The 18,081-nt window shown below is 37.0% G+C and overlaps 1 protein-coding gene across 2 annotated transcripts in view; it reads left to right on the top strand.

The window, feature by feature from the left end:
• Positions 1-12,527: 12,527 nt before the first annotated feature.
• The window catches only part of CSGALNACT2 (chondroitin sulfate N-acetylgalactosaminyltransferase 2), a gene marked incomplete at both ends in the record, with an annotated part of 30,073 nt that continues 24,519 nt past the window's right edge, over positions 12,528-18,081 (top strand). Inside the window, 3 exons of one of the 2 annotated variants that reach the window (XM_079707504.1) lie at positions 12,528-13,203; positions 15,391-15,607; positions 16,931-17,032. In XM_079707504.1, coding sequence (XP_079563630.1) covers positions 12,543-13,203; positions 15,391-15,607; positions 16,931-17,032 — 980 coding nt within the window. The remainder of the gene's footprint in view (positions 13,204-15,390; positions 15,608-16,930; positions 17,033-18,081) is intronic. The other variant, XM_079707505.1, reaches the window with a different exon arrangement.

Raw genomic sequence — 18,081 nt, 5'->3', positions numbered from 1 at the left:
GAGTTTATTTTTGTGCATGGTATGAGGGTGTGTTTTAACTTCATTGGTTTACATGCAGCTGTCCAACTTTCCTAGTACCACTTGCTGAAGAGACTTTTTCCCATTTTATGTTCTTGCCACCTTTGTTGAAGATTAATTGACTGTAGGTGTGTGGGTTTATTTCTGGACTCTCTTTTCTGTTCCATTGCTCCATATGTTGTGTTTTTGTACGAATACCACACTGTTTTGATTATTGTAGCTTTGTAGTATTGTCTGAAGTCTGGGAGAGTTATGCCTCCTGCTTTGTTTTTTTCCTCAGGATTGCTTTGGCAATTCTGGGTCTTTTATGGTTCCATATAAATTTTTGAGCATGGGAAATTTTCTTTTATGGTTCCATATAAATTTTTGAGCATGGGAAATTTTTCCATTTCTTTGAATCATCTTTAATTTCCTTTACTAATGTTTTATACTTCTCAGAGTATAAGTTTTTCACCTCCTTGATCAGGTTTATTCCTAGGTATTTTATTTTTTTTGGTGTGATTTTAAAAGTTTTTTGTTTTTTTGGTTTTTTTTACATTCCCTTTCTGGTATCTCATTGTTAGTGTAAAGAAATGCAACCAATTTCTGAATGTTAATTTTGTATCCTGGTACTTTGCTGAATTCATTTATTAGATATAGTAATTTTTGTGTGGAGTCCTTAGGGCTTTCTATATATAGTATCATGTTATCTGCATATAGTGACAATTTTGCCTCTTCCCTTCCAATTTGGGTACCTTTTACAGTAAGTCCCCTACATACGAACCTTCAAGTTGTGAGCTTCCAAAGATTCGAATGTGCGTTCACATGTCTAATCACGTAAGTTAGTTCTGTTTGAGGAGAACTAACTGTTAGTTTTAGAGGCAGAGGACCTGGATGTAGAACGGTACACAAAGGTTGCAGCAGCCATTCAGAATACAATCCAGTACTACTGTGTCTTCTATGACAAGAAAAAAAGAGCTACTACCCAGATATCACTGGATCATTTTTTCAAGAGGTTAGATAGAATTGAATCCAGCAAGGAACCAGAACCTGTGCCACCAACGTCAGGCATGAGTGAAATTGCAGCTTGCCCTCCATCTCCTATTGCTGATGATCCTTCAGCTCTACCATCTCCCACCTCCTCTCCCTCCTCCAGTCAGTAACTCTTCTTGCCTGTTCACTTGATGCCAACCCCTATATGCCAGCTGTTGTACTACTGTACTTTTCCAGGTACTGTACTGTAAGATTAAAAATGTTTTATTTTTTGTGTTTGTTATGTATTATTTGTGTGAAAAGTATTATAAACCTATTACAGTACAGTACTATATAGATGATTGTGTTAGTTGGGTACCTAGGCTAACTTTGTTGGACTTATGAACAAGTTGGACTTACAAGCATGCTCTCATAATGGAACTCTTTCGTATATAGTGGACTTACTGTATTTCTTTTTCTTGTCTGATTGCTGTGGATAGGCCTGCCAATACTATGTTGAATAGAAGTGGTGAGAGTGGGCATCCTTGTCTTGTTCCAGATTTTAGTGGGAAGACTTTCAGCATTTCAACATTGAGTATTATATTGGCTGTGGGTTTGTCATAAACGGCTTTTATTATGTGGAGATATGTTCCCTCTGTACCCGCTTTCGTAAGAGATTTATTGTGAATGGATATTGAATTTTGTCAAATGCTTTTTCTGCATCTGTTGAGATGATTATGTGGTTTTTGACTTTTCTTTTGTAATGTGGTGTATTACATTGATTGATTTGCGTGTGTTGACCCATTCTTGTGAACTTGGGATGAATCCCACTTGGTGGTGGTATATGATCTTTTTTATGTGTTGTTGGATTCAGTTTGCTAATATTTTGTTGAGAATTTTTGCATCTATATTTATCAAAGATATTGGCTTGTAACTTTCTTTTTTGGTGGTATCTTTGTCTGGTTTTGATATCAGGGTGATGGTGGCTTCATAGAATGTCTTTGGGAGTGTTCCCTCCTCTTCAGTCTTGTGGAAGAGTTTGAGAAGGATCGATATATGTTCTTTGTATGTTTGGTGTAATTCACCTGTGAAGCCATCTGTTCCTGGACTTTTGTTTGTAGGGAGGTTTTTTTTTTTTTTTTTTTTTTAGTTTTGCCTAATATTTCTTTTTTTTTTTTTTTTTATTAGTTTCTGCTTTATAACAAAGTGAATCAGTCATACATATACATCTGTTCCCATATCCCTTCCCTCATGCATCTCCCTCCCTCCCACCCTCCCCATCCCACCCCTCCAGGCAGTCACAAAGCACCCAGCTGATCTCCCTGTGCTCTGCGGCTGCTTTGTAGGGAGGTTTTTTTAAAATTACTATTACAGATTCTATTTCACTGCTAGTGATTGGACCGTTCAAATTATCTGTTTCTTCTTGATTCAGTTTTGGTGGGCTGTATGTTTCTAGAAAGTTGTCCATTTCTTGTAGGCTGTCAAATTTGTTGACATATAATTGTTCATAGTATTTTCTTATGGCTTTTTATATTTCTGTGGTGTTAGTTGAGATTTCTCCTTTTTCATTTCTTATTTTGTTTATTTGGGTTCTCCCTCTTTTCTTCTTGGTGGTCCTGGCCAGAGGTTTGTCAATTTTATTTATCCTTTCAAAGAACCAGCTCCTGGTTTTAGTGATATTTTCTTTTTTTTTTTTTTTTTTTTTTTTTTTTGCAGTATGTGGGCCTCTCACTGTTGTGGCCTCTCCCGTTGCGGAGCACAGGCTCTGGACGCACAGGCCCAGCGGCCATGGCTCACGGGCCCAGCCACTCCGCGGCATGTGGGATCTTCCCAGACCGGGGCACGAACCCGTTTCCCCTGCATCGGCAGGCAGACTCTCAACCACTGCGCCACCAGGGAAGCCCTTTCTTTTTTTTTAAATCTCTATTTTATTTATTTCCTCCCTGATCTTTATTATTTCCTTCCTTCTGCTGACTTCAGGTTTCATTTGTTGTTCTTTTTCTAATTCTTTTAGGTGGTAGGTTAGGTTGTTTACTTGAGATTTTTCTTGTTTTTTGAGGAAGGCCTGAATCACTGTCACTTCCCTCTAAGAACTGCTTTTCCTGCATCCCATAGATTTTGTATGGTTGTGTTTTTATTGTTGTTTGTCTCAAGGCATTTTCTAATTTCCTTTCTGATTTCTTTGTTGACCCATTGGTTTTTTAGTAGCATGTTGCTTAGTCTCCATGTAATCATTTTTTTCCTCATTTATTTTCTTGTGGTTGATTTCTAGTTTCATGCTGTTGTGGTCAGAGAGGAAGCTTGAAATAATTTCTGTACTCTTAAATTCGTTGAGGTTAGTTTTGTGCCCTAGTGTGTGGTCAGTCCTAGAGAATGTCCATGTGCACTTGGAAAGAATGTGTTCTGGTTTTTTTTTTCGGATGTAATGTCCTGAAAATATCAATTAAGTCTAACTGTTCTGTTGTATCATTTAGGATCTCTGTTGCCTTGCTGATTTTCTGTTTAGAAGGTCTGTCATTGATGTGAGTGGGGTGTTAAAGTCTCCTAATATTATTGTATTCCCATCAGTTTCTCCCTTTATGTCTGTTAGTGTTTGTTTTATGTATTTGGATGCTCTTATATTAGGTGCATATATGTTGACCAGTGTAAAATCATCTTCTTGTATTGATCCTTTTATCATTATATAGTTTCCTTCTTTATCTTTCTTTATGGCCTTGTTTTGAAGTATTTTGTCTGATACGAGTTGCAACTGTGGCTTTCTTGTCATTTCCGTTTGCATGAAATATCTTTTTCCATCTTGTCACTTTCAGTCTGTGTGTGTCCTTTTCCCTAAGATGGGTCTCTTGTAGGCAGCAGCATATTGTAGGCTTTTGTTTTTTTACCCAGTTTGCCACTCTGTCTTTTGATTGGAGCATTCAGTCCATTGACATTTAAGGAATTATTGATACATATATATTTATTGCCATTTTAAACCTTGTTTTCCAGTTGATTCTGTTTTTTCTTTGTTCCTTTTTCTTTTTGTGGTTTGATGATTTCCTTTTATTTTATGCTTGTGTTCTCTTTGGTTTTTGTGAATCTGTTGTATGTTTTTGATTTGTGGTTGCCCTGTTTTTCAAGTATGTTAACCCCTTCCTATATCTCCTTGCTTTAGATTCATAGTCATATAGCCTCTAACACACTCAAAAAAAAGAATCTACATTTTCTTACTCTCCTTCCCATCCTTTTGCTGTTCCTTGTGTTTATCATTGCTTTCACAAATAGGTTTTTTCTCTTTTTTTTTTCCTTTTTGCTCTGTATACCGGCTAATTTAAGTGATTTACTTTCCAGTTGTGATTTCCTCCTTCCTGTATCTTCCTGCTGCTTTTCTGTTTAGAGAAGACCTTTCAATATTTCTTTTAGGATAGGTTTAGTATTGCTGTATTCTTTTAGTTTTTGTTTTTTTTTTTTTTTTTTTTTTTTTTTTTGCGGTACGTGGGCCTCTCACTGTTGTGGCCTCTCCCGTTGCGGAGCACAGGCTCCGGACGCACAGGCTCAGCGGCCATGGCTCACGGGCCCAGCCGCTCCGCGGCATATGGGATCCTCCCAGACCGGGGCACGAACCCGTATCCCCTGCATCAGCAGGCGGACTCTCAACCACTGCGCCACCAGGGAGGCCCTCTTTTAGTTTTTGCTTATTTGAGAAATTCTTTATTTCTACTCTATTCTAAATGATGACCTTGCTGGATAGAGTATTCTAGGTTGCAGATTTTTCCCTTTCAAGACTTTGAATGTATTTTGCCACTCCCTTCTGGCTGCACTGTTTCTTTAGAGAAATCAGCTGATAGCTTTATGGGGGTTCCCTTGTAATTAACTCTGTTTTTCTCTTGCTGCCTTTAGAATCCTTTTTATCTTTAACTTTTGCCATTTTTATTATAATATGTCTTGGTGTAGGTCTGTTCAGGTTCACCTTGTTTGGGACCCTCTGTGCTTCCTGTATCTGCATATCTGTTTCCTTCTTTAGGTTTGGGAAGTTTTCAGCCATAATTTCTTCAAATACATTTTCAATTCCCTTTTTTCTTTGTTCTCCTTCTGGAATCCCTACTATGTGTAGATTGGCACACTTTATATTATTCCACAGGTCTCTTATATTACTTTCATTTTTTTTTTCATTTGGCTTTCTGTCTGTTGTTTTGATTGGGTTATTTCCATTATTCTATCTTCCAGATCACATATTCTTTCTTCTGCATTATTCATTCTGCTGTTTGTTGCCTTTAGCTCAACTTTCATCTCAGCAAATGAATTTTCCAATTTTTCTTGGCTCCTCCTTATAGTTTCTAGTTCCTTTTTACAATAATCTTCATTTCTGTTGATACCCTTTCTTAATTTCTTCAGTACTTTCATTACCTCCTTTTTGAACTTGGTGTCTGTTAGACTAAAGAGGTCTGTTTCATTGTTTGTTCCTTCAGGGGAATTCTCTGGGTCTTTTAACTGGGAGCTATTCCTCTGCTTCTTCATTTTGCTTATATTTTTCTTACTCTGTGAAACAATTATCTACTCTAGTCTTGGAGGGCTCTTTATATGCAGGTGTGTCCCTGTGTAGCTTGTGTTTAATATTTTTTTGGCTTGAGGGCTGTTTTTGGTTTGGGTGCTTGCTGTCTCTTTGCTCAGCATGTGCTGCCCATTATCCCCTTGATAGGGGGTGTGCAGGTGCATAGCCCGCACATGCTCCCAGGGAGGTGGGGGCAGTAACCAGCGTCCACTTGCAGGACCCTTGCCAGTGGCAATGGTCTGCTCCCACTTCTGGAGTCAGAGATGGCAGCGGTGGCTCATGCCCAGCCCTGGAGCTCGTGTAGGAGGTGCCCTGCCAATAGAGAGCACGTGTGGAGAAAGAAGCTCCTACGGCCATGGCACCCCCTCCTCGTGCGCCCCAACAATGGCGCCTTGCCTCTCTGGCAGGACCAGGCTTCTTCCCTTACTCTTTGAGTTGTGGCACACAACACCCTAGCCCCTTCAGGCTGTCTCCATGCAGCCAGCCCCAGTATTCTCCCCAGGTCTGACCTCCAAAGCCCAAGCCTCAGCACCCAGCCCCCACCCACCCCAGCGGACGAATGACAAGCCTCTCAGGCTGGGGAGTGCTTGGCGGTGGCCCCAACCATCTCTGCAGGTCTCTCTCCAACTTTGCCTTCTGCAAACAGTTTGCTATGCTCTCCTCCCAGGCTCTGAAGCTCCCCCTCTGTGCCGGATGATTTCCCCACCAGTAAGGGGACTTTGCAGTGTGCAGAAACTTTTCCTCTTTCACAGCTCCCTCCCAGGGGCACAGGTCCCATCCTGATTCCTTTCTCTCTCTTTTTTTTTCTTTTTTCTTTTTTCTTATGTCCCACACAGTTATGTGGAGATTTTCTTGCCCTTTTGGAAGTTTGAGGTCTTCTGTCAGTGTTCAGTAGATGTTCTGTGTGAATTGTTCCACATGTAGATGTATTTTTGATGTATTTGTGGGAGGAGGTGAGCTCCACATCCTACTCCTCCGCCATCTTGATCCGATCTTTGTACTTCTTTTTTTTTTTTTGTGGTACGCGGGCCTCTCACTGTTGTGGCCTCTCCCGTTGTGGAGCACAGGCTCCAGACACGCAGGCCCAGCGGCCATGGCTCATGGGCCCAGCCGCTCTGTGGCATGTGGGATCTTCCCGGACCGGGGCACGAACCCATGTCCCCTGCATCGGCAGGCGGACTCTCAACCACTGCACCACCAGGGAAGCCCCAATCTTTTGTTAAAATTATTCCTAAGCACTTTTATTTTTTTTGGTGTAAACAAATTGTTCTCATAATTTTATTTTCAGATTGTTCATTGCTGGTATATAGAAATGCAGTTGATTTTTGTTTATTGATCTTGTATCCTGAGTTCCTAATTTCTTAGGATTTTCTTTATGCAAGATCACATCATCTGCAAATAGAGATAGTCCTCTTTTTTTCAATTCAGATGTCTTTTATTTTGTTTTCTTGCCTAATTGCCCTGACTAGAACATCCTTCAATACAATGTTTAATAGAAGTGATGAGAGCAGACATCCTTTTCTTATCCATGATCTTAGGGGGAAAGCATGCAGTCTTTCACTGTTAAATATGAAGTTAGCTGTGGGTTTTTTATATATGCCCTTTATCAGGTTGAGGAAGTTGCCTTCTATTCCTTGTTTGTTGGGTGGTTTTATCAGGAAGTGGTGCTGGATTTTGTGAAATGTTTTTTCTGTGTCTATTGATACAATCATACGGGTTTTTTCCTTTATTCTATTGATGTGGTGTATTGCATCAATTGATTTTCAGATGGTAAATTCACCTTGCATTTTTGGGATAAATCACACTTGGTCATGGTGTTTTGTGTTGATAGATTTAGTGTGCTAACATTTTGTTGAGGATTTTTGTGTCTATATTCATAAGGAATATTGATCTGTAGTTTTCTTTTGATATCTTTATCTGGTTTTAGTTAGCACAGCAATACTGGCCTTATAGAATGAGTTGGGAGGTATTCCTCTGTTTTTTGGAAGAGTTTGTGAAGCATTGGTAATAATTCTTATTAATTCTTGGTTGAGTTCACTGGTAAAACCATCTGATTCTGGACTTTTCTTTGTGGGTAGCTTTTTGATTACTAATTGAATCTCATTATAAGTCTATTCATATTTACTATTTCTCCTTGAGTCAGTTACAGTAGTTTGTCTCTTTCTAGGAATTTGTCCATTTCATTCAGTTATATTTGAAAGCAATTTAAATAATAACAGAAATCTTGGGGAATTCCCTGGCGGTCCAGTGGTCAGGACTCAGCACTTTCACTGCTGTGGCCCGGGTTCAATCCCTGGTCCGGGAACTAACATCCCACAAGCTGCGCAGTGTCGCCAAAAAAAAAAGAAAGACATCCTGTAATTATCCATGTAGTTAACATTTCTGGTTTCTTCATTGCTTTGTGTAGATCCATATTTCCATCTGCTAACATTTTCCTTCTGCCTAAGGGACTTGTAGTGAAGGTCTGATGGTGATGAATTCTTTTAGCTTTTTAATATCTAAAAAACAGGTTTTTGTCTTTGTTCTTGAATACTTTTTCTGAATGTAGAATTCTAGGTAGAAGTATTTTTCCTTTCAGTTCTTTAAAGACATTGCTCCATTCTCTTTGTTTTTTGTTTTTGTATGATGTGTTTTTTTCCTTTGGCCACTTTTAAGATTTTCTGTTTATCGTAGGATTTGTGCAGTTTGATTATCATGAGCTTTGCTTTAGTTTTCTTTGTGGCTTTTGTATTTGGTATTCGTTGAGCTTCTTGGATATATGTGTTGATAGTTCATCAAATTTGGAAAAATTTCAGCCTTATTTCTTTAAATATTTCCCGTAGCCCCCTCCCCCTCGTTTGGAGACTCTAGTTACATATATATTAGGCTGCTTGAAGTTGTCACGCAGCTTACCAGGTGCTCTATTCATGTTTTTCATTATTTTTTCCTTCTATATTTTGAATAATTTCTGTTGCTATGTGTTCAATTCATTAATATTTTGTTCTGAAATATCTGCTGTTAATCCCATTCAGTATATTTTTCATCTCAGAAATTGATGTTTTCATCTCCTTAGTTCAATTTGGATCTTTTTCTAATGTCATCTGTGTGTCTCCCTATTTTTTTGAACATGAATATCTTTTTAAATACAGTTATAATAACTGTTTTAATGTCCTTTTCTGTGAATTCCAGCATCTCTGTCATTTCTAGGTCAGTTTCAATCATTAATTTTTTCATTATGGGTTGTGTTTTTCTTTTTCTTTGTATGCCTGATCATTTTTGTTTGGAGGGCAAACATTTTGAATTTTATTTTACTGGATGCTGGATATTTTTATATTCCTATAAATATTTGTGAGGCTTGTTGTACAGTTATATGGAAACAATTTGATCCTTTCAGGTCTTGCTTTTAAGGTTTGTTGGCAGGATCAGGCCCGTGTTTAGTCTAGAGCTAATTATTTCCCACTACTGAGGCAAGACCTTTTTGAGTACTCTACCCAATGCCCCATGAATTTTGAGGTTTTCCAGTTTGTCTGGTGGGAACAGTCACTATTCTTGGCCCTGTTTGAATGCTGAGTTCTGTGTCTTCTAATTTTTTGTGTGCTTCTGTCCTTAGCCTCAGTTAGTTTCTTCATATGCCTGCCCTTATTAGTGCTCTGCTGCACACCCAAAGGGTGTCCTCTTGAGATCTCTGGCGTTCTCTCCCTGTCCAGCTCTCTCCTCTGGTACTATATCCTTTGAACCCAGCTACCTTGGTCTCCTCAGACTGTCAGCTCCACCTCATCAACTCAGGGAGTTACCTGGGCTCTACTTAGGAGGGGACTCCCTGTGCTATGGCCTGGAAACTACGGCAGAAAGCTGTGCAGTCACTTGTTTTTTGTTCCTCCAAGGATCAGTGTACTTTATTACCTAATGTTCAGTATCTTGAAAATCATTGTTTCATATATTGGGTTTTTTTAAAAATTGATTTTGTTTGTTTTTAGTTGTTTCCAGTGTGAGAGTAAATCTGGTCCATGTTACTTGATCTCGGCTATAAGAGGAAGTCTCTTTAGTCTGTTTTAGAGTGTAAGAATTGACGGCTCCTAACGTTTCTTTCTACTCTGAGCTCTTTGACTTTGTTTTACATATCTTTGACAGCTCAGTTTTCCATTTCCACAGTATCCCATTCTCTCCTCAGAACACTTAACTATCTGCTGTTGGTGCTTGGAAGGTTGCTTGGGATTAACTCTGGGTTATGAATGAACTTGGTTTATCATACAAACAGACTACATAGAATGATGGCAGTCAAGGTGTAACAGCAGAAGATGGGTGTGTTCTCTAATACTATTCTTAACATATTTAGAGTTGTCATAATCTAGTTTTTTAGGATGTTGTTAAAGAGTTCCCTTCAGGGAACATAAAGGCAAATATGACTTTAATTGGAATCTTTTATGTTTAACAACCACAGAGCTATGCAACTAACATTTATAGTCTAAAATAATTACAGGGACTTCCCTGGAGGTCCAGTGGTTAAAACTTCACCTTCCAATGCAGGGGGTGCGGGTTTGATCCCTGGTCGGGAAGCTAAGATCCCACATGCCTCATGGCCAAAAAACAAAAAAACATAAAACAGAAGCAATACTGTAACAAATTCAATAAAGAGTTTAAAAATGGTCCACATCAAAAATATCTTTAATTACAGCAACTTTTCTTTCATTTCAGTGGATAATATTTAACCATAAGATATTCAGCTGTAAGATAAGCATGTAAGATATCTCAGACCTGTATTTTGCTTAAAGGAGGGAGAAAGAAGACCTTGGCTTTAATGTTGCCACTTAATAGTTATATAACCTTATTTAAATCTTTTCATTTCTGAACCTATTTTTCCTATACAAAAGAAGATACTAGCAACACTATTCTGAAAGGATGACATGGGAAATGTATAAAAATACCTTATAAGTCAGTATTTTTCAAGATTTTTGGATCACAACCCACTTATAAATACATTTTATGTGGGTAGCTCATGCATATGTGTGTGTGTGTGTTTGCAACACAAAATTTACTACTATATGTGATATGCACCAGTATTTCCTGTTCTAGTTCACTGAAAAGTAAACCTTTGGTAGTGACCCATTAATGGGTGATATCTCACAGTTTAAAATACATTGTCTATATAAAGAAAAAAACTATGAGGTACCATATTAATATAAGGTTGACATGCTTAGCTTATATGCTGTTAGTTATCAAGTTCGAATATAGTATAGTTAAATATATGAAACTTTATTAACTTATTCAAGGTTATGTTCCCACATTTTTAGTTTTAATCTTTCTTTTCCCTATAAATGGGCTAGTAATAACTTATAGTTAAGAGATACCTCTGAGTTTTAACTTTTAAACAATGAAATTTAAGTGGTTTCTTATGCTAAGAATTACAGTTCTGAGACATGTTAAAGTCCTAGAACTAATACTGGCTTTGTTTTTTACTTAGTTTTCTTGACAATTTTTTCCTATATCACTTGAATAAGATTTATAAGCAGTAAAACAGATGCCATCATAGTAAAATTTGTGAATTAAAATTTTAAGGATACTTGGTTATCTTTTGGTTAACTAAAGTAATAAATGGCTAAGGGTAGTTAAGTCCATTGTTTGTGATCCACTAGCCAAAAGAAGTTTGAATCTATCCTACATTTTGTATAAATATGTGCCACAAAAAACACACATTGCAGCATTTTTCACAGAAGGCATCCAGGCTTTCCTAATCACCAAGAAACTGACGAGGGCTGATGTTCTCTAGTGACCTTCCTCCATAGGTTCTGCTGCACTGGTAGAAACCAACTCTGTTAAAAGCAAGGTGTAGTATCACATGTTCTTCTTGACAAACCCTTCATTAGAATATAAGTTCTCTCTGCAGTGGAGGCCTTCCCTGCTTCCTATCTCCTAGGTTTAACCTTCTCTATTTCTAGAATTAAGGATCCTTAGTTTAGAAAGAAACATGGAAGAGCTCACATAGCTGGTTGTGGTATGAGGGATAGCATGTAATTTTGTAAATTTATAAATGGTTCTTGGATTTTCTTTCCCTGTAGATAAATATGTTCCTGTTTTTCTTTATATAGACTCCAAACTTTCCAGAGTTGTAGGAAATCTGTTGCTGTGTAATACAGTGGAAAGAATTATGTGATCTAATGCTCAAATAATCTACTGGAGGACTTTGGATATAAAACTGTTTCTTAATGTGTTTTCCAGATGTCTGTGACCTTTTGAAATTGTTTTTCCTCCCAACTTAATTTTAAGGCTCTTATATTGACTGAGTTGAGCTATAGAAATTAATGAAGTGGAATGCTTGAACTGAATAAACTGGAAGAAAATCTCTCTCTCTAGAAAGCCATTATCAACATAACAAAAACATTTTATAGAAACTCAGCTCCCAAATGGTGATATGTTATAGGTGGGAAATGGCGAGTTAATTGAAATATTATGTCAATAAAGAGTTATACGTGATGTAATTTTCAAATAGTTAGGGACCAATAGAATCTATCTATTGTAACACAAGCTATGCTAAACATAAGTTTAATGTTTCTTTGATTCATTCAGGTTATGGATGTGTAGACATTCTGGTTGAAAGTATTACATGTGATATTTTAGTGTTTCATAAGGTATTTTTCTTAATACTTTCTCCCAGCATTTACTGAATATTCTATATTAGTGCCTCTCCTGGTGCTCTGCCTATGGTAGTCACATAGCTAAGTTTACTGAAGCTGTCAACACTGTGATATACTTAAAGAAACAAAATTCTGATTGATTCTGATCTATTTCTTACAGAAAAATCACCACCCATGTCATGGATTTTATCTGATTGTGTAGATCAGATTTCCTTATTCTGGATATCATGGTAACAATATAGGAAATATGCATTATTTCTCATTTCTTCAAGTAGAATTCACTGCTGAAGGAAGAAATTTTTTAAGCTGCAGCCAAATTCATTTTGGTACCTTTTATGGAAATCCTGATTTTGTTTTTACTCTTTTATAACCTTTCGCAAAAGGTATGAACAAGCAAAGAGCACATCTCATTAGGCAAGTCCACATTAATAAGAATGCCTAGAAGAGGATTGATTCTTCAGACCCGGACCCACTGGCTACTGTTGGGTCTCGCTTTACTCTGCAGTTTAATATTATTTTTGTACCTTCTGGAATGTGCCCCCCAGACTGATGGAAATGCATCTCTTCCCGGTATCGTTGGGGAAAATTATGGTAAAGAGTATTATCAAGCCCTCCTACAGGAGCAAGAAGAACATTATCAAACCAGAGCAACCAGTCTGAAACGCCAAATTGCCCAATTAAAACAAGAATTGCAAGAAATGAGTGAAAAGATGAGATCACTGCAAGAGAGAAAGAATGTAGGGGCTAATGGCATAGGCTATCAAGGCAACAAAGAGCAAGCACCTAGTGATCTTTTAGAGTTTCTTCATTCACAAATTGACAAAGCTGAAGTTAGCATAGGAGCCAAACTACCTAGTGAGTATGGAGTCATTCCCTTTGAAAGTTTTACCTTAATGAAAGTGTTCCAGTTGGAAATGGGTCTCACTCGCCATCCTGAGGAAAAACCAGTTAGAAAAGATAAGCGAGATGAATTGGTAGAAGTTATTGAAGCTGGCTTGGAGGTCATTAATAATCCTGATGAAGACGATGAACAGGAAGATGAGGATGGTCCCCTTGGAGAAAAACTGGTATTTAATGAAAATGACTTCATAGAAGGTAATGTGAAAACAGTGTTGGTCCATAGTTATGTTAGTATGACAAAATTCTGTTATTGTATGCTAGTAACATGTCAGTCATTATCCACAGTATTAAAACATTTAAATTTTTACCCACTAAATTCCACCAAGAATTTAAAGTGGCTTTTTAGAAAAAGTTATAATGTTATCATGATAAAATAGAAAATAAGGACCAGGGAAATAGAATAAATCTAAGTTTATATAGCAAAATACTCCCCAGGTCGAAGGGCTCTTAGGGTTGTATATGTATTTGCACGTATATGTATTTGCATTCATCTCTTAACTGGTCTTGATGTCCGTTTTTTATATTTTTTAAAATATATGAACTAAGGCTCAAGATTTGAAAACCATTTGCTAAAGGAAAGAAAAAGAACCTAATTTAGATTAGTGATTGTTCTGTATTTTGAGTGGAGGAGAAACACATGTCAGAACATCAAGAGGCATACATAGTTTTGAAAAGCATATTTGGCATTTGGAAAAGTAAAGAAATAAACCTATTTTCCTAATACAGACTGCAGAAAGGGCATAGGATTTTTATATGTCAAAATGGGACGTGACTCAGAAGTTGAGGAACATTTGTATAAATTTAAGATATTTGTTGATTAATATAAACAAGAATAATTATAAATCCCAACCCATCTCCATCTTAATACCCCCTGCTAGATATTTAATTGTAGACTTAAAACCATTTTGGATACAAATATGTCTTGAAAGTTCTCTTTGCTCGATTCTGTAAACAGTATACCACGTGTAGTTTTTTTTTTTTTGACCCTAAATCATCATGGGTATCACTTGCTATAATATAATATAATACCTTGAGCCTTTGGAGGCCATCAGGGAGGGGCTTGTGCTTTTCTGTGGCATTTTAGCTGTCTTCTCCCTATAGCCACCTCTTTTTTCCCCTGTCACTTCCTGCAGTGTTTGATGGGTTGTTTCTTTCAAAACACTTGTAATTTTTCTGAAAGCTCAGCTTTTTGTCTTTTCACTGTATATGTTTGTAGCTTATGGCAGAATTGAAAGCTACAGAGGAAATAAGATAACTAAGATATGTAAAATGTCTTCATGTCTGCCTAAAAAGGAAGGAACCTATGCCAGTTTTATATTCTGCAGCTTCTGCTTTTCTTATAACTCCTCGGATTCTGTCACTTACAGGATTTTTCTCTGCATGGAACACATTTTGTCCCTTGCTTTTCCTCCATTGTGCTGCTTCCCTCATCAAAAAAAATAATTACTGACAATGATTTAGTAACTCCTGTTTCTCTACCAGACTTCAGCTTTGATGTCACTTCTTCTGGGAGGTGATCTCCAACCTGCAAGTTTAAGATAGCAGTACTTCTTAACTTCTTCCCTGTGTCCCATCTCATAGCACTTGTCATAGTATATGGCATTTCCCATTTCCTGATTTGTAGTTCCTGATACACTGTAAGCCTCAGGAGGAGTGGGACCAGTCAATCTTGTTCATCATTTTATTTCCAGATATTGACTGACTCACACATCTGTAGGTCTAACCTCTCTCCTGAGTGTCACACTTAAAAACCAGATTGCCCAATAGACTTCCATACTTTATTCCCAAAGGTGTCTCGTATCACCATGTTTAAATTTATACTGATTTTTCTTTGTCTGACTTCATTCTATCCAGAGTCTTGTGTGTTTGCATGTGTATATCACTATATTGTTATTTCTTTTATTTTTCTGTCTTCTTCACTAGACTGACCCTTCCAAAAAACTGGGACCATGTAGCCTTCTTTATACCATCAGTGCCCGACACAGATGCACTCAATTCATTTTTGTTAAGCTGAACCAAGTAGTAGATGATTTGACTCTCGGGTCTAGAATTTAATATTGCTAGAAGTAATTGCTTTATTTTCGTCATTTGGTTTCTGTGTTGATAGGCTCTGCTATTAAAGTCATATATGAAAAGGAATCATTGTCATTTGGAGCATATTTTATGGGTTGAATAATATAGCAGAGTGGTGAACATTTTTTTAACCTCTCCTTTTAAAGAAACAGTTGTTGTTGACTATACTGTGGGGATAAAATTTTCACAAATATATAAAAACCCTACAAGTCTGGTATCACACTTTTGATCTTTGAGTAAAATCAGTAGTCATATTGAACTTGTAAACTTTGACATGGAGACATCTTTGTTCCTAACTCTTTCCTTTAGGTTATTATCGCACTGAGAGAGATAAGGGCACACTGTATGAACTCTTTTTTAAGAAAGCAGACCTTACGGAATATAGACATGTGACTCTCTTCCGCCCTTTTGGACCTCTCATGAAAGTGAAGAGCGAGATGATTGACATTACTAGATCAATTATTAATATCATTGTGCCGCTTGCTGAAAGAACTGAAGCATTTGCACAGTTTATGCAGAACTTCAGGTAACTCCCGGGGCTTAGTGATTTGACTGAGCTCTCCTAAAAAAAAAAAAAAAAAAAAAAAAAAGCACATTTCATGCCATTTTATTTAATTTACCTTCACTGAGTATGATTACTTAGGATTACAGAACAATTTTTTAGGCTTTAGGGAACTTTATGTTTTGATATTCCCTTTTTTCTTAAGGCATGTATAGTATATTGCGTTACTGACAACTTGAACTGTGAAGTAAATTGAGGGCGACAACTATTAGAAACTAAATTTGATTACCTTTATAATTGTGTTTGAATTCATTTTAGGACAAGTTGAATTTTTAAAAATAAAGTTACTGACATGTAACTTACATACAATAAAATCGACATATTCCAAAGATAGAGGTTTCATGACTTTTGACAAATGTATACACTCATGTAACTGCCTCTCCAGTTAAGATATAGAGCATTACTATCTCCCCAGAAAATTCCTCGAGAACAATTTGAATTTCAAAATTGAAAGAAATTTTAGAAATACAAATATTCAAGTAAACGTGGGAGAATGTTATTCCGTCTTGGGAAGCAGAGACTGTAGCAGTTTTTAAAAGAATTTTTTTCTTTTTTTTAATCATTAAATTTGGATATTTTTAAATGCTGAAGTGTTAAAAATTAACAACTACGTATTAGGGTAGCGATTTGAGGAAAGTTTTACTTTTTTGTTTTAATTGAACAATTGTCATGTTTTTAATACTTTAATATGATAGTTTTAATTCTTTGTAGTCCCAATCTTTGTTCTCATTGAAGTTGTTGATGTAAAAGTTAGTTAACACAGTTCTGTTGCAGAATATCTAGAAGTCATGCTTCCGAATGAGTTTTACGTTTTTGAAATTGCTCGCTTGAGATCTGATTTCCTAAAGCATTTTTTAATTGCCTTTCTTGGAATTACCTTCAGATGCTACATTATTCTTTACAGTTACTGATCTCAGTCATGACAAATATTTACTCCTTGATGATAAGTATAATTTCTCTAATTAGCCAATCTGAAGACAAAGTAACTCTTGATCCCAAACTTGAGTTATTTATTTATTTGGTTTTGAACTGACTGAACTTATTTCCTTGAGTAGCTTATAATTTGCTTCTGAAGGCAATAGCAAAGCAAAAGTTCCAAAAATGTTTTGAAATATGGCAAAATTCAGCAATATTGCCAGTTTTATATTTACTTAAAGCTTTGTGTGATTTCATTCTAAATGAGTAATGCTTCATTTGTTTTCTTGTTAAAGCTTCATGTGATTGCTTTCTGAATGAGTAGTGCCTCATATATTTTCCTGAATGAACTTTATTTTTCAATTCTGTTAGGGATGTATGTATTCATCAGGACAAGAGAATTCATCTCACAGTGGTGTATTTTGGTAAAGAAGGACTATCTAAAGTCAAGTCTATCCTAGAATCTGTCACAAGGTTGGTGAGCCATGTCCACATTGAAGTCCTTTATATATAATAATAGAAGAATGAGAATTTCAGATACTTAATGAATGAATAATTTTGAATAGCTGCTGTTAAAAGTTGGCTGAGCATGTGAGTGGTGGTGCTAGTAAGTTCCTCATTTCACCCCTAAGTTCACTCTAAATGACTCATCTTCCCTTAACCTCTTAGACAGTGTGGCATGATTAGGGTGCTCTCACTCTGCGGCCCACTCACCTTGTATATATTTGCCTCCATTTATTCTTCCATTTCCTTCTTTTTGAACTCTTTCCCTTTTTCTAAATTTAATCCCTTCGCTTTGATATCATCTCCTGAGCTTGTCTCTCTTGCTTGCCACTTTTCTTTCCTTCCATTTTCCTAAGTTCCTTCTCACCCTGCAAATGATGCTTAGGTCTCCCCTATCCTTAAGAGACCCCCACCTGACCCTACAGTACCCAGTAACTGCTATTAGGTTTCTGTCCTTTAACATCTGAACCTCACAAAACAGTAGCTATCTAACCAAGCAACTCATATAGTACCTGGCACACATTAGGTACTCAGAGGTTTGAATGAATGAATTAGTAATTCCTTAATACTCCATTATTAATTCTGTAGCTTCTCAGCCTTTTCATCTCTAAGTTATGGGCCCAGAGTTATGACCTAACTGCCAAATTCAGCCTTTTCTCTGTCATCCTCTTTGCTTTCTTACATTTGATACCTAACCAGTACCTTCTTGAACCTCTCCTCTGATGTTTGTAAAATGTAAATATTTTGTAAATGTAGATATGTTGTAATGTAAGATATAGGTTGATTGACTTTTCTGACCACATCAACTCTGTATCCTTTACTTGCTTCTTTACCTTTCTGCTAGTTGTGGCCATTCCCTAAGAGTCCAGCTTTGGCCGGCCATTCTTCTCGAATCGTTCAACTAACATTCATTGAGTCCCACCGACTATGTTCCAGGTACACTGCTCGGGAGTCTAACTGGGGTGGTTGGGATAGGACTGGGCACAGAGGAGGGAGTTGCAGTCCCTACCCCAAAGGGA

The sequence above is a fragment of the Hyperoodon ampullatus genome, assembly GCF_949752795.1.
Source record: "Hyperoodon ampullatus genome assembly, chromosome: 1".
Classification (NCBI taxonomy): Eukaryota; Metazoa; Chordata; class Mammalia; order Artiodactyla; family Ziphiidae; genus Hyperoodon; species Hyperoodon ampullatus.
The sequence above is the reverse complement of the archived record's forward strand: the minus strand, read 5'-3'. Positions and strand labels throughout refer to the sequence as shown.